General features: G+C 33.6%; 4 protein-coding genes across 7 annotated transcripts; 1 reads left to right on the top strand and 3 right to left on the bottom strand.

Moving 5' to 3' along the window:
• On the bottom strand, positions 1,001 to 8,620 carry LOC18588643. Its single transcript, XM_007013195.2, has 15 exons — positions 8,289 to 8,620; positions 7,945 to 8,022; positions 7,760 to 7,809; positions 7,616 to 7,669; positions 7,358 to 7,410; positions 6,566 to 6,638; positions 6,029 to 6,090; positions 5,772 to 5,840; positions 5,318 to 5,423; positions 5,133 to 5,203; positions 3,422 to 3,522; positions 2,179 to 2,274; positions 2,008 to 2,075; positions 1,729 to 1,774; positions 1,001 to 1,412 (listed from the first exon to the last, which is right to left on the bottom strand). Exons 1-15 carry the CDS (start codon positions 8,490 to 8,492, stop codon positions 1,335 to 1,337), a joined length of 1,209 nt encoding a protein of 402 aa, XP_007013257.2. The 5' UTR covers positions 8,493 to 8,620; the 3' UTR covers positions 1,001 to 1,334.
• LOC18588642 (nudix hydrolase 20, chloroplastic) lies at positions 8,684 to 12,089 on the top strand. Of its 3 annotated transcripts, XM_007013193.2 has the most exons (9): positions 8,685 to 9,117; positions 9,267 to 9,331; positions 9,459 to 9,636; positions 9,850 to 9,930; positions 10,106 to 10,231; positions 11,029 to 11,108; positions 11,321 to 11,436; positions 11,593 to 11,713; positions 11,823 to 12,089. In XM_007013193.2, exons 1-9 carry the CDS (start codon positions 8,812 to 8,814, stop codon positions 11,890 to 11,892), a joined length of 1,143 nt encoding a protein of 380 aa, XP_007013255.2. In that variant the 5' UTR covers positions 8,685 to 8,811; the 3' UTR covers positions 11,893 to 12,089. The 3 variants fall into 3 exon arrangements, with proteins under 3 accessions (XP_007013256.2, XP_007013255.2, XP_017982982.1); XM_007013194.2 differs by lacking the exon at positions 11,823 to 12,089 and having other exon boundaries at positions 8,684 to 9,117; positions 11,321 to 11,503; XM_018127493.1 differs by lacking the exon at positions 11,823 to 12,089 and having other exon boundaries at positions 11,542 to 11,628.
• LOC18588641 (3-hydroxyisobutyryl-CoA hydrolase-like protein 3, mitochondrial) lies at positions 12,124 to 17,232 on the bottom strand. 2 transcript variants are annotated; one of them, XM_007013191.2, is made up of 10 exons: positions 16,855 to 17,232; positions 16,246 to 16,347; positions 16,011 to 16,075; positions 14,520 to 14,654; positions 14,310 to 14,406; positions 13,892 to 14,021; positions 13,289 to 13,467; positions 13,017 to 13,144; positions 12,790 to 12,891; positions 12,124 to 12,472 (listed from the first exon to the last, which is right to left on the bottom strand). In XM_007013191.2, exons 1-10 carry the CDS (start codon positions 17,177 to 17,179, stop codon positions 12,371 to 12,373), a joined length of 1,365 nt encoding a protein of 454 aa, XP_007013253.2. In that variant the 5' UTR covers positions 17,180 to 17,232; the 3' UTR covers positions 12,124 to 12,370. The 2 variants fall into 2 exon arrangements, with proteins under 2 accessions (XP_007013253.2, XP_007013254.2); XM_007013192.2 differs by lacking the exon at positions 16,011 to 16,075 and adding an exon at positions 15,636 to 15,688.
• Positions 17,813 to 19,984, bottom strand: LOC18588640 (strigolactone esterase D14). Its single transcript, XM_018128515.1, has 2 exons — positions 19,483 to 19,984; positions 17,813 to 18,485 (listed from the first exon to the last, which is right to left on the bottom strand). The coding sequence occupies exons 1-2, from the start codon at positions 19,863 to 19,865 to the stop codon at positions 18,050 to 18,052; spliced, it is 819 nt and encodes a 272-aa protein (XP_017984004.1). The 5' UTR covers positions 19,866 to 19,984; the 3' UTR covers positions 17,813 to 18,049.

Below are 24,619 nucleotides of genomic sequence, written 5' to 3'. Positions count from 1 at the left end.
GATGCTTGCAACTACCACAAAGTCTTGGTCTAATCAAGAAAACTTAACTGAAAGAAAGAGGGATGGTGATGAATATCTTATAATTGAGTATTTTATATTTATTTAAATCAATTAAATAAAATTAAAATATTTATAATTAAGTTCTAATTGAAAAAGTGTTATTCGTCAAGGATTTACGTAGAGTTCGAATAATGATATTAAAGCACCTATTATTTGAATTTAATTATAAATAATAATTATTTATATATTATTTTTTATTTATATAATGAATATAATTCTTACTAAAATTTATTAATTATTATAAATATGATTTTAAAATTTAATTTATTTTTTATGAATTAATTTTAATTTATTAGTTTTTAAAAATTAATTATATAAAAATTGATTTTAAAAATTCATTAATTATATATTTATTTTAATCGAATATTTAAATTGTTCAAATGTTTAAAGCAATATTTAAAATATTTACATTCAAATTCGAATAACAGTTTTAAAATTTAATAACATACCCATAAAGTTCAGATTTTCTACCAAATACTACTTGAAAAGAATAAATTGCAATTAATTTACAAATTGCAAGAATTTAAGACTCTAACGAGTCAATGGCCGCAGTAAAAACCTAACTCAAAATTAATGGTCCAATATTGTAATTTGGTTATTTTTGATAGTCATTTATGCAATATTTGCTACCAGCCTTATCCAGTCCAGTCATCTCGTCAAAAGCCGTCTCGATTCAAGGATTTCTTATTTCATATTTTCGGCTGCTGCTACTGTTTTGATTTGAATTTATGTTATGGCAGGCAGGTTACCATCTAAGAGGAAAAACAACATCCGATTTGGGACCCACCTTATCTTCCAGAGGGTAGGCTTGGATTTTCTAGTTTAAGCAGCGATTTTTTGTTTCTTTAGTTTTTGTCTCTTTTGCTTGGGGTCAAGCATTCCATTTCATGTCTAGAGACTAGAGCCCACGAAAGTGCGACGACGTAAAGATATCTCAATCTGACTTAAAGGCTTGGCATTTTTTCTTTGAACAACAGAAAATATTACTATCAATGGCCAATGGGATCATGCTCTATGGCCCAAATTACAGTGTCCCAGTCCGAGCCGAACAGACAAAACAAAAAATAAAAAAAAAGAAGACCTTGGTCAACCATTACCTATTTAATTTTATTGGTTGATGACAATCAACATCGAATTGCACCAGAGAGCTATTGAGCTGTTTCGTTCTTATGAAATGAAGATGAAGCTTTCTGGATTATTGTTATTATTAAGCCTACCTAGCATTAGGAGATACAATAAAAATTAAAGCTGGTAGATGAGAGTATACAGGGTCTTCATGTTTTCTTGTAATATTTGTCAAGGAGCATCTCAGAATACTCCCCAAATGTGAGAGTGCCCTTTGATGGTATCAGCTGAAACCAATGCACAACAAAACTTCAGTAAGTAAATAAGTATGTGCTCCCTAACAAAACTTCAGTAAGTAAATAAGTATGTGCTCCCTACACACCATTAAAAGTAATTTTCTATTTTGGTTCCCGACCACTGGTAAAACGTTCAATATTATAATTAGAATTATAACCATGCAGCACGCAAGTTATCAAGAAAGTTAAAGCTGACTTTCTAGCTGTAAGTTACTTAATAGCACCAGTGCAGGTCTACTGGCTAGATTGGGGTCCACGGACAATTGAATTTTACTTCGACTTAGTCAAGTATTTTTGCATCACATACCTCTTTATGAATATGAACCTGCTCAGGGAAGTTGAGCTTTTCATCCCTACAATTTAAAAAGAAAACAAGATTACCAACTTCAAACTGATTTTGGTAACATATGAAACATAAACTGCTGAGCCGAAGATAGAGAAATTTGTCCATTTAGATCCATGAATAATATCACTGTTTGTAAAAGAAGGCAGGACACCATCATAGTTCCATTATTCTACCATTAAAACTAATCTCACACAAGTCAAGTCAATAAACAAATATAAAATGTATTGATGATTAACATACCAATCAGGTTGCATAAATAATGCAAATGTTGATCGGTCAACACCAGAAGCCTCCTTTCCTTTTGGTGCCTAACACAATCATTGAATAAAGGATATTATAGTGAAGGGCAAAACAATGGAAAATAAACAGTGGTTTTTCCCCCGAGAGAGAGAGAGAGAGAGTTGAAAATACCCGAACACAGTGAGGCGTTGCACAAAGATAACCTTGAGAAAGAATTTCAGTAGTCTCACCAATTTGGTATGCTATTTCATCTTCTCCAAAAATGGCCTAATGCATTAAAAATCCAAGTTAATAGAATTGATATATGTTCTAAAGTATGGCAATCATAGGTAATACAAGGTCATCATTTCACAAGTTCTTTGCAATCCACTTATAATGCAGCACTGATCATTTTTACACACTGTGAACATAAAGGGCAGGAAGGAATTTCAACTTTAGATTACGTGTTCTCTAATCTGCTTTCAAAAGTACTAATTCTGACTCTTTTACCTCTGAATTAACAGTCAAAACAATATAAATCTCACTGTATGTAAGTTGTATGCATTTTATGGTTGTTGGTTGAAACAATTGGTTAAAGCCACATTACCTTCTGCAGTATAAATAAGGAAATTTCTAGTTTTGTCCCATAATATTTGTCCTCCTCCTATGCTTCCTAACAAAACATATTGAATCTATAAAGAAAAAACCTGTTTAATCTCAACCACAGGTTCGACACAGAAATTATGATTCATGATTCCACCATCACTCTAATTTCTAAAAATAATACGGCTAAATCTTGCCATAAAATTATTCTCAAGAGACCTAAAAGATATCTATTTTAATACCACTACCATCTCACGCAAGCCTATTAGCGATCTCTCAAGTTACAAGCTCAACAGACTTGGGAATATTTGTTAAGATTTACAAAATATAGATAAGTTAGGGGAATGTTAAGATCATCAATTTCAAGCATACTTACATTTTTCCATCCATTCTGTGGTCCATCAATGACCAAACTTTGTTCATTTGATACACAAGTATAGAAAGTTCTCTATTTTGACAGTAACTAACATTTTTGTGGCATTCTCCAATGCTAATAATTTATAGTATATGTCATTTACTTGCTTCTTGGATGCAAATGGAACTGGCATCAAAAGAGTGTATGGATAGCACTTTTCAATCTCATTCTTTCCAGCATTTTTTAAATTTAGTACCATTCACCACTACTTAAAGGAAATTACAATATTTTAACTCCACCATATGATCCCACTTGAGACTGACACAGTTGCTAATATGATGTATAAAATTTTGAAAAGCTACTACTACTAGACAAGGAATTATGATGAAGAATGCTTTACAAACAAGTCATCATAAATAGTCATTATCATCTCTTGAATTTACTAATAAGTAGAGTGCTATGACCAAGAATGTTTACTTTGACAATTTCACCTGTCCGTGTTCTTATATAAAGGCCAGCAGCACTATCAGGGAAAGATACTTCTACACCATCCCTCTTAAACATGCCACAAGTCAGACCTACATATTAAATTGAACCAGAAATCAGGGACAGACATAGTTGACAGCCATGATACCAATATTTTGCAATCCTACAAAAAGAAGTGGATAAAAAATAGTGTCTGACCTCAAAAAAGTTAGCCACTTCTCTTAAAATGCTAAACAAGTTTATTTCATAATCCAAACAAGTTTCTCTTTAAACTCCTTATACTCGTATCATCTTTTTAACTTAAAAAAAGATATGCCTTACATCAAAAACATCCTTATAGCATGCTTGGTTCATTGGAAAGAATAGAATAGTCATTCTAAGGGAATAAAATAGAGGAAGAATAACTATTATGTACATTGGTTCATGGGAATGGAATAGGATAGAAATTGCTATTATTGCTTATTCCATTATTTGGTTGGCAGGAATAATTTTAAGAATGGTTAAAGAATAATGGGTAAATGATAAAAATACCCTTTATTAAAATTAAAGATTTTTTAGTTAAAAAACAAAAAAACTATGATAAGAAATAAATACTCTTTATTAAAATTTAAAGAATTTATTTTGTTAAAAGATAAAAATATTCTGAGCAATAAAATCAAAATAACTTTTATATAATTAAATAATATTTTCACCAAAATACAAACATATTTTTATTATAATTTAATAATATTTTTGTATTAGAAGATAATTAAACTTTTTATTATAATTAAATAATATTTAATATTAAAGATAAAATATATTCTTCATTAAATTTAAATAATACTAAATAATATTCTTTATTACATTTATTATATTCAAATAATAATATTAAGTAATATGCTTTATACTATTTATTATAGTGAAATAATATTTAAATATTTTCATTTCCCTTTTTTTGAAAATGAAGTAAAAAATTTTGTGTCTTTTGTGCTTTAGAGAGAGAAAAGAAGTGAGGAAGAGAGAGAAAAAAAATAGGTTTAGTATTTTTTATAGGGTAATTTTTTAAATTGTAAAAGAGTATATTTGTCTAATCAACTTCTTTTTTTATTCCCAATAATTTGGAATAGCTATTACCAATGGGGGCCTTGGTAATGGCTATTCAGGCTTCTCTTGGAATGGTTATTTTGAATAATAGTCATTCCATTGAACCAAATACAGCTTTATCTCAAGAATGAGAATAGGGGAGGAATGGCTATTCCATTCCCCCCAACCAAGCATACCCTTAGTTCTTATTCATTAAAGGTCTCACTTCTTTTTGAAGTTTGAATTAGGTATTTGTCTGTGTAACTGAACTAACTTTATGCCACCATGGAACTAGTCTTAATGTCTGAAAAAGGCTCATCTACATTTTCAGTAAGTGAAATGGACCCATTTCATTGCACTTTGAACAGTGGATTTGTATTGACATGCCTTGGAAGCAAAGCAAAATGATCCCAGTTCTTCTGTTGTCGGCAATACCACCAAAATATCCAAATATTGCAAAACAAATTTTGTTTTTTCATTTTAAAGATCCAGATAGGTTAATGGATTTAAACAGGCATAAATAGACTAGCAAGGTTTCTCTTAATTATATCCTTTTTACTGATAGAAGGCTAGACTTTAAGAATGAGGTAGCTAATAAGGTCAACTAACAAATAATAGGATGAGACTAAAGAGACATTACCTGTCAGTGAGGCAAAGTCTGTATGCCATCCACACCAAGATGAAGTGGAGTCACCATCTTTTTCATGATCACTGCAAGTAATGTCATTTTTACACACTAACTTCTAGAAGCCAGAGAGAGAAGGGGGTTTAACCATTCAAACTAAAGAAAAATATATAACTAGAAATCTACTAGGGGGAAAAAACCTCAAGTGTGCTGGAAAGTAATAAAGCAAACGGCCTTTGTGACAGCGAGAGCGAAGAAGTACTTCTTTAAGGCCTTCATCCTTTTGCATTTTCATCGCCCTAGATGCTGCTCATGTAATCATAAGTGAAAGAGTAACTCGAGATGACAAACACAAAGACTTTGTTTTCTGTTTAAGATAAATTTGACATGTAATAGAATCAAGAAATTACAGTAGCCAATTTATTCAACAGGACTAGGCTCAATCCAGCTCATACATCAATGGTCAAATGTAAAATTACCAAATTCAAAATATTGAAATGTGGTAACTCCTTGATTTTTAAAGTTCTATTCTCAACTATAAAAAGTCTGTGATGCTCTGTCAGTGAAAATGGTATGCATAATTTAAGTCTAGAAATGCAACTAACCATTTTCACATTCTCTGAATTTAAAAGCTAGAATTCTAGGGGAACTTACCATATTGATCACAGTGATATATGACCATCAAACCAACATCAAAGATCAGCTTTCCCATAGCTTTGAAAGCTACAGAGTAGAGGCCAATAATCAACATTCAGAAAATCCTATGTCAGATTAAACATAAGATAGAACTTGAAGACCAAAACAAATAACAACATTTGCTATTATTTCCCCAGCACCATTCATAACTTACTAAAAGATCAAGACATGCTTAAATTCCATTACTTTTCCAAACTAATGAACTGTGGACATACCCACTTCAAGTTCTGGCAATGCAGCCTGAGGCCATATATTTGCTCTACAATATGATGGATGCCTACAAAAAAAAAGAGCATGGCGACCAATTGGACATTAAGTAACTTGAGATGGCAAACACAAAGACTTTGTTTTCTGTTTAAGATAAATTTGACATGTAATAGAATCAAGAAATTACAGTAGCCAATTTATTCAACAGGACTAGGCTCAATCCAGCTCATACATCAATGGTCAAACCTAAAAATACCAAATTCAAAATATTTAAATGTGGTAACTCCTGGATTTTTAAAGGTCTATTCTCAACTATAAAAAGTCTGTGATGCTCTGTCAGTGAAGATGGTATGTATAATTTAAGTCTAGAAATGCAACTAACCATTTTCAAATTCTCTGAACTTAAAAGCTGGAATTCTAGGGGAACTTACCATATTGATCACATAAGGCATAGTCTATAGGAACCGGTCTCTGAGCCAATCTAAGACAATGCTACATAGGGAAAATAAAAATATTGTACTCATTAATGTTCCTATCCACTTTACCTCTCAATCAAGTATGTATCAGTTGTTGGCACATCAATTAGTGGATTTGCATAGAATGAACCTTTCAGCAGATCTGCATAGCATTAAAGAGAAATAAGTTGAAATTGTTGAAGGGAAAAAAAAATTTAAAGCACCCAAGAAGAAAAAAAATCACAGTTCAAGCATAAACTAAACCTGATATCAGAATCAAATATATAGGAAGAAGCAGATATTTTCAAGGGGTTTCACACCACTTCACATATAGAAAAAACACCCAGGATCTAAAATCCTGCAACGAGTATGGACTGCTTAAGTCTCTTAATTTTTGCTTCAGATCTGACATCAAGCAAATTGATATAGCCTTTCTCCTCTAAATGTAACTTAGAATTGGACATATCTGCAGCAAAATTTCACTCAATCCCTCACTTAGTCCAGTTTGTACTGTCTTTCTCAAAACAAGACCCTTTCCTCTCTGCCTGTAACTTAGAAGCATGCTATTTTTACTATTATGTGAAGAAAAAAAAGATATTCTCCCCATAAATGCTGGTAATTGAGGAAGAATAAGAGAAGAAAAACATACTTTCCCTCAAACAAAGAGGCCTTTTGCAGAAGATTGAAGTTTATAAGCAGTTTTCAACATGTTTGTAGTATTTTGTTCAACTAGAATATTAGTTAGGCCTACCTTGTATCAGCAATTTGGTTCTTTCTGATCTATGATTACATACAAATACATAGAAAAAAGAATAAACGACATGCTAATGACTCATGTTTAATCATGTCAAGTTGTAAGATTCAAAGCATGCAGACATTTACCTTGTTTCCCAGATTCAATCTGCTCTTTCCCATGACTCCATCCAAAGCTGTACCTATAGGTAAAAAGTGGTTAAAAGGAACAGTGTAGAGGCGACACTGCAATGTACTCCAGCATGATGCCTTCATACTCTCTTTTAAAAATTTTACTCATATGCAAATTTAACAATTATAAAAAAGAAGTAGCATTAACCTCCTAAATGAATTCCCAGACGAACATAAAAACATTTTGATTAATAGAAAAAAATCAGCAAATATTACCTACTCTGAGGATCCTCAAGTTCCTTCTTCACTTCTTCAGGCAGGCTAGCTAATCTGTTAAAAGAGAAGGAAATTACACAATATTTTTCAATTTTCGTTGATAATGAGTCCTAAGAAAAGTTTGTTTGGAAGCTCATATTATACCTAGGAGCAAGGTCTAGAAGATTTCGACGCAATGTAGTAAATCCTGGAACCTGTAATAATGATTACAAAGTCAAACTTAAAAGGAAAATCAAAACATGTTGAAGAAATTGATTGCCTGTGAAAATCAGTCAAGCCCTAAACAAAAACCTTTCTGCGAAATAAACATAAAGGTTTCAGTATCCTACATCTGTAATTGATAGAATTCCCAGTCCATTCGGTCCAAATCCTTCTTCAATTTTCATTGACAGGTCAGCATCCTTGTCCTGTTTCAATCATTTCAATAATGAAACAAGAGTATAAAAAATATCTGAAACATGCAGATACGTATACGCACAATCCAACAATCTAGTTTAAAATAACACGTCACCAACTCTGTTTGGTTGCCAAGAAACTGCAGGAAAATACAATGAAACTAACGATTTAGACCACATGATCACGGTCAACTCTGTTCGAAATCCCATTCAAACGAGTCAACCCAGCAGAGTCCCGCGTAGTCGTAGCAAAAGCTGATTACTGATAAGGAACTCACCGTGAGTTCAGAATAAGATATGGTAACGGTCCGGAGAGTTGGGAAAGAGGTTTGGGAGGAGGAGGAGCAAGACATGCTTCGACACGTAATCCGATGGCAAAATCTCTGGTTGGGAGTCGACGGAGAACCCGCGGGAACGTTTAGGAATTGGGAACGAATATGGAAAGAGTCGTGAATAACCGGTTTAAAGAGAAGGGAACGCATTTGAAGTGTGAATCAGCCAATCAGGATGCTAAAGCATACGAAAATTTGATTGGCGGAAGGGAACAAAATAGCACGTTACGTTTCCTCTCAAAGAAAAGAAAAAATTTCTTTTGAGAGCGTCGCTTTACATGGACAGAGGACTATTCCGCACTCTAAGACCGTACGTCTTATTTTTTAATAAATAGCTAAGGGGCGCGATTCGGAAAAAAAGAAACAATAAAAAACCAAAAGTTATCAAAACAAAAGCGACGTCGTCGACAGCATTTTCCATTTTCCCAACAAGCGGAGCTTTCTCCCCTTTTTTTTCGCTTCGCTCTCGATGGCCTGCAATCCTTACCACCACTCTCACAAAATCCGACATTCAATCTCATCTCTCTGTAAAGTCAAATACGCTTTGCCCAACAGTTCAATAACGGCATTTCCGTTTCGTAACTCTCCTTTCCATCCAATCAAATTCTCCAATTTCCGTTCTCTATCAGCTTCATCTACAGCTGCTGGCACTTCTACCCCCACCACTTTCTCTTGGGACGACGTCGTTCGAGTCTCTCAACCCGAGTATAACCCACACGATTCTTCCGGTCTCCGAGGCTTCTTCGACAAAATCAAAGCATGCAATCGTGGCTCCGTAAGCATCTCTCCTCGTCTCCATTTCGCCTCTTACATATAATCTTTTTTATTTTTAAATTTAACTTCCAATTTTTTTTTATGTTTAAAACTTTTCTCAGCAACCAAACAGAACAATTTGTTATGGTTATTAGTTCTCTGTAATTACAGGAAATGCAATCCGAGTTCCTTCCCTTTGTTATCGAAGACCAAATTGTTGGTTACATACATGGGAGGTAAGGTTTTCATTATTTTATATTACATTGAACACTATCTTAATCATGTTTAGGCAATTTTAAATATATGTAAATGTGAACTAAAAATGTGTTAGGCTAATTAGGATATTCTTTTAATTACGTGCAGTTTTGCTGAGAATTTAAGGAATTTTCAGAAAGTGTTTATATTATCTAAAGATAATTGTGATGGAGGTCATGTAACGTTGCACCGAATGTTAAAATCAGCGGAGGATAGAAGTCGAGCTGTGGGAGAAGTGATCAAATGCTTGGCTGAAAAAGAATTGATTCCAGGTATAAGGAATGAGGTACTGCTTAAAATTGACTGTAAGAAACAAGAAATTGGTTCCTTACAATGTTATCCTTCTTTTTATGTGTGTTTTCACATGTCGGAATAAATTCCCCTTTTGTTTAGAAGCTCCCAATGGCTATTTCTGATTGAATTGATTGAAGCTCCTTGGAGTTATTGTGAACTAAGGAATTTCTTCAATAGGATGACTGTTATTATTGATGTCTAACAGCTGTACCCTGTGACATCATCGTTTGGTGCACCGGTCTTTTTCTCCCTTGAACGTGCTGCTGCTCCTTATTTCGGAATCAAGGTGTGTTTATGCATGTGGGCTGTGGCACATGATTGCTTTTATACTTTTCCCCAAAGAATTTGCTTATTGGGATGTTATCGCTATGGTTTGGACTTTACACAAGATTAGAAGCTGAAATGTTTATATTTCTGATAACGTAAATCTTTTCTTTTCAAAATGACTTTTCCAATCATAGGCTTATGGCGTTCACATGAATGGCTATGTTGAAAAAGACGGGCAAAAGTTTCTATGGATAGGAAAAAGAAGTCCAGTGAAGCCTACTTTTCCTGGAATGCTCGATCATCTAGTTGCTGGAGGACTGGTTTGTAAAAACCTACTATTTTACTTTGTTATACTTGAAGAGTTAACATCCACGAGGAACTCCTGTAGTCTCTTTCTGTGTGACAAAAGGAACTAAATGCATAATGCAGAAACTTTCATTTTTAGCATTACTTCTTCCTTTCTGCTTATATCCATGAACTTCACTTACATGTTGACTCTGTTAGGGGTCTCCATTTTAAAAAATTATATTCGTGAAATAAGTGGAGAGTATTTCTTTCTGTATGTTTTGCCTGATGAAAGTCAATAGATGGTTCTATGAGTTTTCAATTATTAGGAAAAGTTACTGCAAATAAGGTATTTAGAAATCATGTCAAGAGAGTGAAGTTTGTTTCCTTGGATGTGATTTTGCAATATATATCTTCTAGCAAGTAAGGGGTTTGAATTGCTTAGTTCTGTGAAAATGTAAGTTGGACTATTATTTTTCATAATGTCTGTATAGAGAGTGCATGTATGATAATGATATTGGTTGGATTAGGAAACTGGGAAAGATTCATTTATGTCATTTGTTTTCTGATTTCATAATACAATTAGGACAACTTGTTATTATCTTTGGTGGTGAAAAGCTGAAGCAAAAGACAAACCTATTACCTAGAAAAAGCTTATTATGAAAATCATGGTGAAAAAGTGGGAAGTTCTTTTCCTTTTCCCTTAAATATTTGAAGTTCCATTTGCTTCTTGCATCTATTGACTTCAGAATAAATTTAAAGGCCATTTTCATTTACAACACTTTCTGCTCTTCCTCTTACCCTCATTTAGTCAAATTTCCATGAATCATAGCCTCATGGAATTGCCTGTGGAGAGAATCTTATGAAGGAATGTGAAGAGGAAGCTGGAATACCAATATCCCTATCCAGTAGGTAAACAATTCCAGCCATTTGACTCTTTGTTCAAGTTTGTTATATCTTGCATGCCTTGTATTGGATTGGAAGCCAAACGTTGTTATGGACATTGCTGATGGCTTGATGCAGTTCATTTTGATTGCCATATCTGTTCTCTCACTCTCTTTCCTTGCTTGATTTTACAGTTTGCATTATGGAAGGGTACTTAACTGTTTGTGTTCCTCTTACAGAGCTATACCAGTTGGTGCTGTTTCATATTCAGATATTGATGGGCACAGATTCAAGCGAGATGTCCTATTCTGTTATGATCTAAAACTCCCTGAAGGTTTTGTACCAAATAATCAAGGCAAGTACATGGAAGCATCACTACTTTCTGTTGAAAATAGGACAAGAGTTCAAATTTTATCAAATTGGTAATACTTGGAGAACTTATTATCTATGATGCGTTTAGGTAGAGAATCATATCAATCAAATGTTTCATGACGTGTTAAACATGTGGCAGATGGAGAGGTAGAAGGCTTCAAGTTGATCCCTGTGGCACATGTTGCTAATGTCATAAAAAGGACACATTTTTTTAAGTCAAATTGCTCCATTGTCATAATCGATTTCCTGGTTCGACATGGGTATTATTTTGTCCTTCCTTCCTTTACAATTTTTCAAAGAGCAATGTGTTGAGCTTCCTGTTTGTTTCAAACTCTTTAGGACATTGATTTTTGTCCCTAATCATTGCAGGTTCGTAAGTCCTGAAAATTTTGGATATTTGGATCTTCTACAAAGTTTGAAGAGTGGAGATTGCTCCTAATTGTACTTTCTTGTGAAAGACATCAAAAGCCAAAGCCATCTCACGTTTCTCTCACAAAAGAAAGCTTCACTCATGTTGGATAAGTGAATAAACTGGGTAATGGATTCTGTAGAACTTCATCGTCAATGTGTAAGACAACAATCGTGCTTAAACGTATACTGTCTTCCCAGGATAATTTTAGTGTCATTTTTCTTTTCCTTTTCTCCCCTCCCAAACAAAACGTGCACAATATATTCATACTGTCTTAAATTGATTGAAGATAAAAAAAATATGGATTTGACATCAATGTGCTTTAGGATCACAATATTATTAAAGCCACAAGTGTGATCAAGTATATAACAGTATCAATAAGCAACATGAGTTCATGCCAAAAACTGACGCACGTTTTTCGGCTCCAACTTTTGTATTTCCATTATTAGAATCCATTCATCTTCCAAACCAAACAAGGAGAGACGACTTGATATGTGAAGTGTGAACCTTACACTTTCAACTCCTCAATTCCTGGATTTAATGGCTCAAAAACTGCTTCCACTTCCTTTTCATTAACTTCATCCAAGCTTGGAGGATTCCACTTTGGATTCTGCAAAGATATAGTGAATCACGACCATGAACAAACACAAATGGGTGCCACTATTAATGAAAATACAACATGAGCTTCTGAGTCCCAAACGCAAAGAAGAATAACAGACAAGCAAAGACATTACAAGTGTGTGCAGGAAAAATACAAGCTAAAGAAATAAATTTGAATCATCAGTATAAAAGAAGAATTCAACATATTTGAACATAATCAAGATTTTAAAGAAAGGAATGATGAAAGATAGAAGTTACAGCTCGTAACATATTTTTTAGAAATATTAAAATATAATCCTAGTAAGGAGCAGAGCATGAAGAGCCAACCTGATCCTTGTCAACCAAGACTGCCCGGACACCTTCAGCAAAATCATTTCGCAGAGATGATCGTAAGGCAATGCGATATTCAGTTTTCATAACACCTTTTAGCTGGAAATAATCAATGCAACACAAATACAGATGTTACTGAAAAGTATTGCTAAATGAAATGAGAGAGAGAGGCATCAGGTGGAAAAAAAAGGAAGGCAGTTGAACTGACATATCTCCAAACTCACCGTTGTGAATTCATTGCCATGTTTACCATATCCAGATGCAACTCTAGAAAAATACTTTTGCGTCAAGCAGAGAGAAAAGGGTGCAGCCTTTCCAAGACCCTGCAAAGCCTCATTTGCCCACTCTACCACTGCAGAAATAAACGATATAAATATATATAAGTTGGCTTCAGTGTCAGCCACCAACATCCACAAGAAAAGGTTTTCCAGGAGCACAAAGAATGATGCATATGCAATTCAAAATGATTGGATTAACCAGTTTTAATTAAGCTTACCTGAAGCTTCTGTACTCTGCTGATGTTTTTTAAGCTCTGCAATTATCTCCTTTACTGACTTATCTGAACGGAAGCATGATGTTATCTGAGGCAAAAGCAACTTCAACTGAGCTTCAGACTCAGGGTTACTGCTGTATTTTGCCAACAGCGGTGTAACAACCTTGTGTGGATCCTCCGAACTGTGTGGACAGTAAACATATCATTTACAATTTTACTGAAAAGAAACCATGAATATTTATTTTGCAATAACTATTGCATCTCCAATTTGCCAAAGACATCAGTTTTGATTTTATCGGCAGGAAACCATGAATTTTTGTTGCTAATAGAACTACTGCATCTCCAATTTGGAAAAGAGCACACAACAAATTCAAAACCCTTTTGTTCAGAAAAGGAGAGGAAATTGCATCGCAAACAGCAAGATGAAATACAATAAAAACCAAGTCAATTGAGGAGTTGAAGATCAAACAATATTGGTCCTAAAAACTAAAATTCCTGAAGGCATGGTTTTTTGACAAACTGATTTGATTTAGAATGTCAAGTAAATACTTCACTCCCGCACTCAAAGAGAAAATCATCAAACTAGAAAGATGATCAGAGATATACAAGGTACTGGCTAGAAGGGCCTCCTTCAGTGAACCTATATTCCCAGATGGCACATAGTGTGTTCCAAGACCCACAAATAGCGCATCTGAAGGTGTTGATATCCTTTTCCCAGTCATTCCAAGATAAGCACCTGCAAAACACCGAAACTGTCAATGATGAGTGCAGGGAAGCAACTCAGAGTGGGCTGAAAAGAGCAAGAGAACTAAACTGGTCTTTGTGCATGCCTGTGTATAATCCAATGAGTTTAGCTTTAGGAATTCAGCATCTCCAAAAATTTTATACAGGATTAAAATAACCCTCCTACCCTCCCACTTCTACCACAGTGCTTCTCGTTTAATTTATAGTGTCCTATTAAACAAAGCCTTTTAAACCATTTTTACAACTCCTAGAGCTTAGTTTTAGAGTAAAAGAACCATACCAACAGAACCCTCTCCTGGAGTTTGTGCTGCTATATATGAAAATCCAACATCCGGAAACAGGCCAATTCCATTTTCCGGCATAGCAAGAACAGTCCTCTGACCCAGATTTATGCAAGAACAAAACATAAGAGAAAGAAATTTGTAAAGCTATTACAATTTAAAATGCAAAACAATATACTTATCTGCACAGGAAGGAGATTGATCTGTACCTCAGTTACCACTCTGTAGCGACCATGGCCAGATAGGCCAATTCCAAAGCCCATTGTTATGCCATCCATGAATGATATATAAGGCTTCTTGTACTCTGAAATTTTGCATATTAGAGAATACTCTGCAGTGAAGACCTGGAAAAGATGCAGCAGAATAAGGCTACATGACAAGACTATTAACTTCAGATGTTAGGTAAATGTAAGGCACCAAATGATGGAGCACTAATGACAAACATCATAGCATAAACAGAACACTTCCCGATAAGAAATGACATCTAATCCAACAACATGTCATGCACATATGGGAAACTCACTCAAACTATAAAGTACAAAATTGAGAATCGATCATCAAACATACAGATGAATGGTGCAAAATACTACATGCTAGTCATCCCCAAGGCAAAGCAATCAATGTGCAGAGGTACCATGCTTACATTCTATCACGTCATCAGCTACATCTTGCAAATGTAACAATAGCTCAGCTTTAATTTTGACACATTTACAAAACAAAACACTTCAAACATATCTTGAAAGTACAAAGCAACCGCAGCAGAACAGTCAAGTTTTAAATATGCTCCTATTCACATGAGAAAAAGCAAGTTTCATCTGGAAACCAAGCAAAGCAACCATAGAGGCAACATTATGAGATGAATTATGCAAGTTGTAATTACATGTAAGCATCCAAAATTTCCTTTCCTTACCTTTCTTTTTCTCAAAAATAAAAAAGATTCATATCACCTACAATTATTTTCACAACAGTTCTATAATTATTAATCCCAATCCCCAACCATCCCCACTGTTAGGGCCCATTATGTGGAGCCCACATAGACCCCATAATTGTGGATGGTTGAGATTTCAGATTTGCATACAACTCATTGTAGGAGATATGAAAAGAAAAAGAGGGTGGTGGGCTTTCAAATTGAGGAGAAGCATGAAGTAAAAATGGTACCATTTTCTTTTCTTTATAAGCAATCATAAATCGTTTATGGAAGGTTGAATGTATCATAGCCATGGCAATAATAATATTTAAAAATTGGAGAAACATGGTAGACATCTTTGTTGACTTGATTTTAACAAATTGAAAATGTTTATAATTATAATGGTATATAATTTAACCTCAATCATATCCGAGAGTGTGTTTTTGTATGTAATCTGCTTCACATCACCACCTGCATATAAGCTAAGATCTAAGTTATTAATTAGAGAAACATTGGGTGCTTTAATTTAAGGAAAGAACACCACATTGAATCCAAAAAAAAAAAAAAGAACCAGAAGAAATAGAAGTAAAAGGATATCAGCCTTCAACCCCCCCAATACCCACCAAAAAAATAAGGAAAAGAGGAAGAGGAATAACTAAGTAAGGAATAATGAAAACAAGTTATAGCTTTCAACAGTCTATATAGCAAGTAACAATAATAATTAAGTAAAGCAAGCTAGCAAGAAATGTTTGTGGCACAAGGCATGCAGTTACAGATGGAAGGAAAAGGAAACCTTTGGCACAAGAGGTGTGTTTCTGTCCTTTTGGATTTCACCAACAACACCTTTAATATCCATTCCTGCATTACCCATAAATGGTTAGCCCCAAAAACTCCCCTAACACTAGCAACATGAAAAATTGCCTACAAGGGTAACAATATGCAGTCTTCATTACAAAGGGCATCTAGAAATTCTATTTTAGGTGTATCTTTGCCCTGCCAAAGAAGAGCCTTAATTTTTCTTCAAGTACCTGCACAAAAGGCACGCGGTGAGCTGCCCTCAATCAGAACACATTTGACCTTCGGATCCGATTCCCATTCTTCAAGAATTTGCTTGTACTTGATATCCATATCTGCATTATCAGAATATACACACATCTCATTGACAGAACTCATCTGTGAACTCTTGATTCATACCAAATCCCAAGAAAATGCCACAAGACTATAAAATTACACTAGCATATTTGTCCACTAATTCTTAACAAGAGCTAAATTATGTGGATACAAAAAAGATTCTTCTTTTACTATGATATGTCACAGGAGCATTACAAACTTCTTCAAATATACTCATCTCCAAGCTAGCTTATCTTCCAATATCAAATATTAGCAATTATTGAACAATGTCTTACTTTCCTTCTTTAACTCTCACTCTTTTGACAGCTTTAAAACTTTATCTTTACATTATCAAGGGGAATATTGGTAATTAAAAATCGAGCTAGAACAGATCTTCCAATTCGAATTCGCTTTCACTAAAATCAAAGTTAATCTTTTAACTCATACAAGAACGAAGTAAGTTTAAATAGTATTTAGTAAAAAAGGAAAAATTTAAACGGAAATAAAAGAGAAATAACGAAAGGGACCTAAATTCATGGCGTTGAGGGCTTTGGGACGATCAAGAGTGATGACCGCAACGCCGTTCGGATAAACATTTCCCTTAACCAACTCTTCAGCGCCAGCCATGGTGGAGAAGTTTCTGTCACGACTAGAGAGCGAAACGTTTCCGAGCGACGATCTCGAGGTGTCACTGTAAATAGGGAACCGGAGGGAACGAGGAGCGCGACTTGGAAAGCGAGCAGTGGCGGTAGCAGCCGATGTTGCGGGGTTGTTTGGGAACAAGAATAGTGGAAATGTTGAAGAAGATTTGGTCGCGAGTTTACAAACTGAGACCACTGAAAAGCATTTCATGCTTTCCCTAGTTTAATTTCGCTTTGATGACTGTGACTGTTTCAAGTAAAAGCCAGATGATCTCGGGGATCATTTCCCCGTCCGGTTCGCCTCCAAGACTTCCTGGTACAGTTCCGAAAACATTGGGCCAATTGGGCCATGATTATGTTTTTAGATTGAACACCTATTCCCTCAGCGTTTTCTTTGGGACTGCATAGACAATTTGGGTTGGAATCGGGGCCGGGTCGGTTCTGGTTCATATTGAAATCCCACCTCTCCGAATCCGCTTGATGTATGAGTTTAAAGTTCCAGGTTGAACCATTTCTTTTCTTTTCTTTTCGGTTAGGTTCAAAAAGGATTGGCTTAAATTAGGGCTCACCATTGTTGATAATATTTTGTTTCAATAATTGAGAAAAGGTCCTTCATGAATGGTTTTCTATCAATTTATGGTTTGGATTTTATCCTTTAATCTCTTAATTGATTTTTTATATTTTAATAATTATTTAGTTGTAATCTCATAAAAGAAAATTAGGGTTTATGATTTTGTTTCAATCTAATAACTTCTTTGCATTTGCTATGCTTTTTTTATTTTTATTCGAAATTTTGGACCCATCTTCTTACCTTTAGGATATAAACAAAGCTACAACCACAAAGTATGTTCAACCATATCAAGACAATCACAATTGCTTCCTAAGTAGAATGCTGATCAAAAAGATTCAATCCAAAGGCACCAAAACTAGAAAACAAGAAGCAAAACTAACATTACTGATAGAAGACTAGATTTTACAGGCCAACCACCATCTCCCTTCCATCCCATGAAGTCCTAAATACACAACGCTATATCCCAATGGGGGCAGTGGGCAATTATTTCTGACCTTATCTTCTTTATGATCAAATCCCAAAGCCTAAAACTCTACCTAGCACATCAAGGAACTCAAGATGTGCAGTCAACTGTGGGAAATGGCCATCAGCCTTGACAAACTCCACAGTTGATTTCCCTTTGATCTTCTTCTGCATGTAGTAGGCAACTGAGTCTGGCACAACAAAGTCACTGGTGGTCTGAATGATGGTGCATGGGGTGGTAACCTTGTCGAGAATATCCCTCTCGTCGGATCGAAACACTGTTTTCGCTAAGGGGAGTGCAAATTCATGTTTCATGCTCTTCAAGCATTTGGAAATTTTTTCAACCGAGAGGGGATCGTTGTTGTCCACAACAAGAGTAGGAAAACTCGAAGTCCAATTCTGATAGTTGCATTCTACGTCTGAAAGGAGGTTGTCAATAGTTGCAGCCTCAAATCCACCTTCATACTCATCTATATTAATGTACCTGTTAATTAGTAGCATAAGAAACATGAACTACATAAATATTGAGAATATCATACAGTTTAATTGGCAAATGAATATACTCTTCACCAGTTATCAATTAACCCATCACATATAGTATTAGAGTATAACTTAAATATATATTTTAGCTAACAAGTGGACCAATTTTTCATATCTCTGGCCGGCATCAACACTCAACGGCATATAATATTTGATTATGAAGTAACTAACCTATCATAGATGAAAGCTCATACATATATATATATATGTATATCCAAGTTTGTTTTGGCTTGCTATATGAAAACGTCAAATCAAAAGAAACTAAAAAGAAAGACAAGTTTTGATATGTTAGCTAATCGAATCCAAAGCCTTTTGCATGTCCTCATGCTTGTCTGGTGAGTAGTACTCATAGTATTATTGAGGACACAAATAGAGACACTGATATGTTCATAACATTTTCAGAGTTGCAATCCACCACACAAATTTTTGAAGCACAAAAGTACAACAAAGAACAAAGTCCTTTAAATCTATCATAACCGACCCAGATCCTCCTGTCCATATGTTTTGCTTCACAGTTTCTTTAAGACAGAAATTTTAGACGTCTAATCACAGCTTTATCATTGATTTTATACAGTAAAAAAATTAAAGCTGTTCGGCTGGTAACTAAAATCTTGTGTTGCTTGCATGTTGAGGAAGAAAGAGAAAAGATGATTAAAAATATAAAACGGATGAAAAGGAAGAAATGGAATAACCGAAAGAGGAAAAAAGAAACAGAAATAGAAGAATATTTATTACTAGATGTGGCAAAGCATTGAATCATATGTCTTTTTTGCTTAAAAGAAGAGCCTGATTATGATACATGCTTCAAACTGTATATGCAAGCAATTAACTGGATCAGCAGCAGGAAGGCTAAGTAAAAGATATAGTAGAAGCCAGAAAGAGAAGTAATTTTTCTAAAACCCTTTTTTTTTCTTCAGAAAAAAAAAAAGGAAGAAATATACCTAGGAGAAGCTCCAACGAGTATGAGCCTGTTAAAAAGTTCAGGTCTTTTAATGGAAGCAATGCATCCTATCATACCAGACATGGAGTGGCCAACAAAGACTGAGGATTTCAAGTCAAGCTCATCCATAAGAGCTATTAAGTCATTAGCAAAGGCATCATAGGAAGAGTATTTCAAAGGATCAAAGAGGTTGGGATCTTTTACAGCTCCTGAAAAGAGCCAGTCAAAAACGACAACCTGGTAATGCTGTGTCAAGTAAGGAAGGATTTTGTCCCAGACAGATTGGTCTAGTCCAAACCCATGTGCAAGAACCATGGTCTCACCGCCAGAGCCAATTATTCTTGCATTCATGGATGCTTGAAGACTCTTTTCTAGCATCACCATGTTTGGCAGAAATTAAGCAGCAGGATAAATAGACTGACAGAGGGTGTTGGGAGAGAGACAGAGGGTGTTGGGAGAGAGACCTGAAGCTGAATTTGGTGGTGTCTGCTGTTGGTCTGGGCTCTGTTATATAGGAAAGAGGATTGGTTTAACTCAGTAAATAAAAGAAGAGAAAGAGATGTTAACCTTTGGGCAATAACAACAAATTTGTTTCGGCTCAGAGGCGCAGTGGAAGTCTTAATCCATCATCAAAAACCCCACCTAGATGATTAAATGAATGGTTTTTTTGGGTGGTTCAACCTTTTGGAGACCTTTAAAGTTAGAACCATTTAAATCTAGAGGCATTAATTAGGTATGGAAAATATTAATGAAATGAAAAATTTAGCCGGATTGAGACCATTAACAAAAAGCTAATTTGCAACTCCCCCCATTTACAAAAAGCTTTTCTTTTGGGTAATAAACAAGATTTACATATGTGTTCGAGGGTAGAAAGTTCACATGCAAAGAAGCTTACAGCTACCCTTGTCAGTGGGTCACAGAAGAGCCTGTTCAACTATAAACCACAATATATATATATATGCATGATTACATGCATGTACATATATATATATATGTATGTGTATGTGCATGATAATTAGCATTAATTTGTTGGTAATGTTCATCAAAATGAACAATTAACCATGTGATTAAATTAAGAGGAGTCAATCTCGGCACCAGGTCAGCTTCGAATTTCAGCAATTGCTGACTGCTGCATGAATATGTTTTATGGAAAATTAGATATCAAATTGATCAGAGTAGCTGGGATCATTTGCTCATTTTGACTTCTGGGATAATATTGCTGCTAAAAACAGGCCCACGGAGAGGCTATCCTCATTCCTCCATGAGGAGCGTTTAACACTACCTTAAATGTTTCATGCTGCTTCGCTCATAAAAAAAAAAACCATTCATAGTCGAAGTGTTTGTTTAGTCTAATTTTTTTTTTAACTTATTAACTTCTTAAAAATAAAAATCAAGTCAAACATAAATTTTGAAAAACTTTTAAAAAAAAATTTAAAAAATAAAAATAATTTTTTTTTAAAAAAAAAGAGTTTTTGTAAAAGCTCTTATAAGGAGCTTTTTCTTCTCCTTTTTTTTAAATATAAGAAATTTTTATTTTTGTTTTAAAAATATCTTCATCTAGTACAAATAATTATAATATTACTCTATAAAAAAATACATTTTTATGATAATTTTAACCAAAATTATAACTTATAAAAAGAAATTTACTAAATAATTTCAACTTAATTTCAAAAGCTATTTTTTTCATTTTCAATTTTATAATAACTTTTAAATTAAAAAAAAATCAAACCAAACAGGTTCTAAGAATGTTTTAAATTAAAATGCATGAATGTGATAATATTGTACTGTCTACATAAATAAACCGACACACATAGTACTCCTATGAAGCATTAAAATACAAATTAACATTAGAAGAAAGTTAATTAGATACAAAAGTACCATCCTTATTCTAGATATAGTTTTAGTTGTTATCATCCAAGTTTTCTTTTTATATTATTAAAAGAAGATCAACCATTATAATTTATAAACTTACATAATCAATATCTATTTCTGTTAAAGTTAAGAATTTAAAATATATATCCATATATAGAATCTCTTATTTTTTTTAATTCGTTCAAGTGTATGTATCATCCAAAGAAAAAAAAGAGAATCATTGACAATATTGTTATTAGCTTTAGAATTTTCTCAACTAAAAACAAATTAGAGTAAAAAGGGGCTTGGGGCTTTTCTTTATCAAGAGTTACATTGAAGAAAGGGGAGGGTGACAAGAAAACAAAGAAGGAGGGGGAGAGCCTGGGGTGAGCCGCCCTGGTGGGACCAGGAGGGAGGGAAAGCAGAACCACAAAGAAATGGCCGAGTGGCACAGGACAGGTGGAGGAGAGATGAGTGTCAGACACAAAAGGACCTGTTTGTCTTGTAGTGTTTTATTGTTTGGATATCGGGAGTTGAGAGATAAGTCCAACGCCCACCTTTTTCTCCCATTAAAGTTGGTCTGCCCCACCACGTTCTCCTATTCCAACGTCATGGCAAGAAAATCGTACCTTAACTTTACCCCACTATTCCCTTCAATTGTCCAATCCCTTTATTTTACTTGCAAAGTTGCCACCGACTCCCATTTCATTCAAGGGTGCCAACACTTCAAACACTTGCCTTGATTGAATTTAATATTCTCTTTTCCACTTCTAAAAAACACACGTTAAAATTATATAGATCTTCTAGAAAAGGTAACCATTAGGATTTACACATCAATTTCTTTTGCTATCTATTAATAGATATACATTATAGAGTACAAAATTTATGAGAGAACTAGCTATGTTACTTTTTTTTATTTTAATTAAATTTTAATCATATAAATAGGATTCTAATTTTGTCATTATTACAAACAACTTTTTAATAATTAATAGAGTAATGTTTATTCTATCATAAGGTTATAATCTAACGTCCCGCAGAATTTGATGCCCAAAAAATACAAATGAAAATCCAAAAAATGTTTGCCTTGCCCTTAGTTTAATGATTTAATATGGTCCAGAAATCCGAAAATAATGGACACTCTCATCTGTCTTTGTTCTAGGTATTAGGTTCATTAAAAGCCCCTGAATTTATGTGCAAGATATGAGAGATTGAGAATGAAAAATGACAAGCCAACTAAATTATGTGGATGGCAATGGAATTAGTGGCTTTGAGATAAAGCAAATTCTAGTGTCCTGATCTACAATTGAGGCAATAACCATTTTCTAGGGTTCCACCAACGAAAGAGATCGCAATATCCTCCAAGGTATTTGTCAAATTAAATAATATATATATATACACTCACACATTTATCTCATCAAACCAACTTGAGAATTTTTTTAATCAAGTATAATTTTGAAAGAAAAAAATCTTTAAATTCAATTTATTAATTGAATATAAATACATATATATATATATATGGGCCTACTACTAAATTTAATATGTTCTAAGTTTGGCTTTTTATTAAAACTTTGACCATTGCCATAATTACATGTTAATTTTAATTCAAAATGGACAGATAGCATAAAGTCTTTCGGAGTAGTTTCCTTGCATACCCACCAAAAAATCCTATGTTAGTATATAGTAGTAATTAAACTTCAAGACTCTCTCAAAAACTTTGTTGAAGCATGATAAGCAATAATAATAATGGCTACCTCACGGTGATGCAATGATGACAAGCCAAAAAGGTGGCAGTAGTTGTAGTGGCTGCGCTGTTGGATGGGCAGTTTTCGGATGTGCGATTAACGTCATCAAAAGTTCATTTGTATGAAACCACCATGCTTCAAAAAAAATTTCCTTGTGTGAAAGGATTCATACGAAATGGAGGCCCCATCACGTACGGCTAGCTTCTGCCAACATTTCTGGCAGTTAGCAGCACAGGGACAAGACAACTTATGGGAACAATGAAAAGGCGTTTATCATTGTAACACATTTTGATTTTAATTACATTTCTTTGGTTAATATATATGTAATATTTTTATTAATATATATAATCTTTATAATTACATTTTATTCGTAATACTGTTATAAGTTTTTACAGTACAGTCAAATTTATAAAAAATATTTTTAATAATACATTTTAAAAATATGTAATCTTAAATCAAATTTAATATAGTGCATGAAAAGATCGACATCTTGGAGGCTTTAAATCTTGTTGTGAAAGGATAGATTAATTGAGGTTTAGAGAGGTTTTAATTATATAATCAACTTATGTATATCACTATTGTATAAGCGTGATCCCCTTTGCATTAAAAAAAAAAATTCAATGACAAGACAAGAGTAACCTTTATAAATAATTTGTCCTTATTCATATATACGACAAATATCTACAAGCAAAAAAAACTCCAACATATTAATTTTATAATTAAAAATAGAATACCCTAAACTAAGGCTAGAGGTATCTTGCGTGTCTGCGGATGATTACAAGGAAACACAGACAAGTGCAAAAAAGCCAGACTCAGGACAACATTTTCCTTTCTTAAATTCTTGAGGCTGTCTACCATAACAAAAAAAAAAAAAACTATTATATTAATATATAGATGTTATTTGAAACACGCTATCTGATCTGAATTTTTAGATGATAGGATATGGAGGGCCCAGTGCCGTTTATAAGCGACCCTATCTTTTCTTTAAACTATTTAGTTTTTTTTTTTATTCTTGTTTGAATATAAACTTGTATATGATTGTTCTTGATATATACATATATACATATATACATGTATATATGTATATATGTATATATATATATATGTATATTATTGAGAAGCACTAGATCTTGTTAATTTTTATGGATTTTTTATTTTATTTTAACATAATATTTAAAAAAATTAAATTATTTAAAATTTTTTAAATAATCTATTATTCTTTTATTATGTTTCATTAAGTTTTTATATTTTTATTTCGAATCAAATAAATTTTTATGATTTATACTTCACTAATTGTCATTAGTTAACTTGTCATTTTTTATGTAATGTAATGCTTATGTGAATGATGAAAATATTATATAGTCATGTTATATTATTATCCGTTATGAAACGTTAACATGTTACGTTAATACTACAGTGATATAAAATTGATAATTGATCAACTAGCAGTTAAAATATCTTATTTTGTCTGAAATAAAAGAACAATAATTTGATTGAATATAATAAAAATAAAAATTTATTTAAGTTTTTTTATTTTTACAAAAT

This window comes from Theobroma cacao, chromosome 9 (assembly GCF_000208745.1).
Source record: "Theobroma cacao cultivar B97-61/B2 chromosome 9, Criollo_cocoa_genome_V2, whole genome shotgun sequence".
In the NCBI taxonomy this organism is placed as follows: Eukaryota; Viridiplantae; Streptophyta; class Magnoliopsida; order Malvales; family Malvaceae; genus Theobroma; species Theobroma cacao.
The sequence above is the reverse complement of the archived record's forward strand: the minus strand, read 5'-3'. Positions and strand labels throughout refer to the sequence as shown.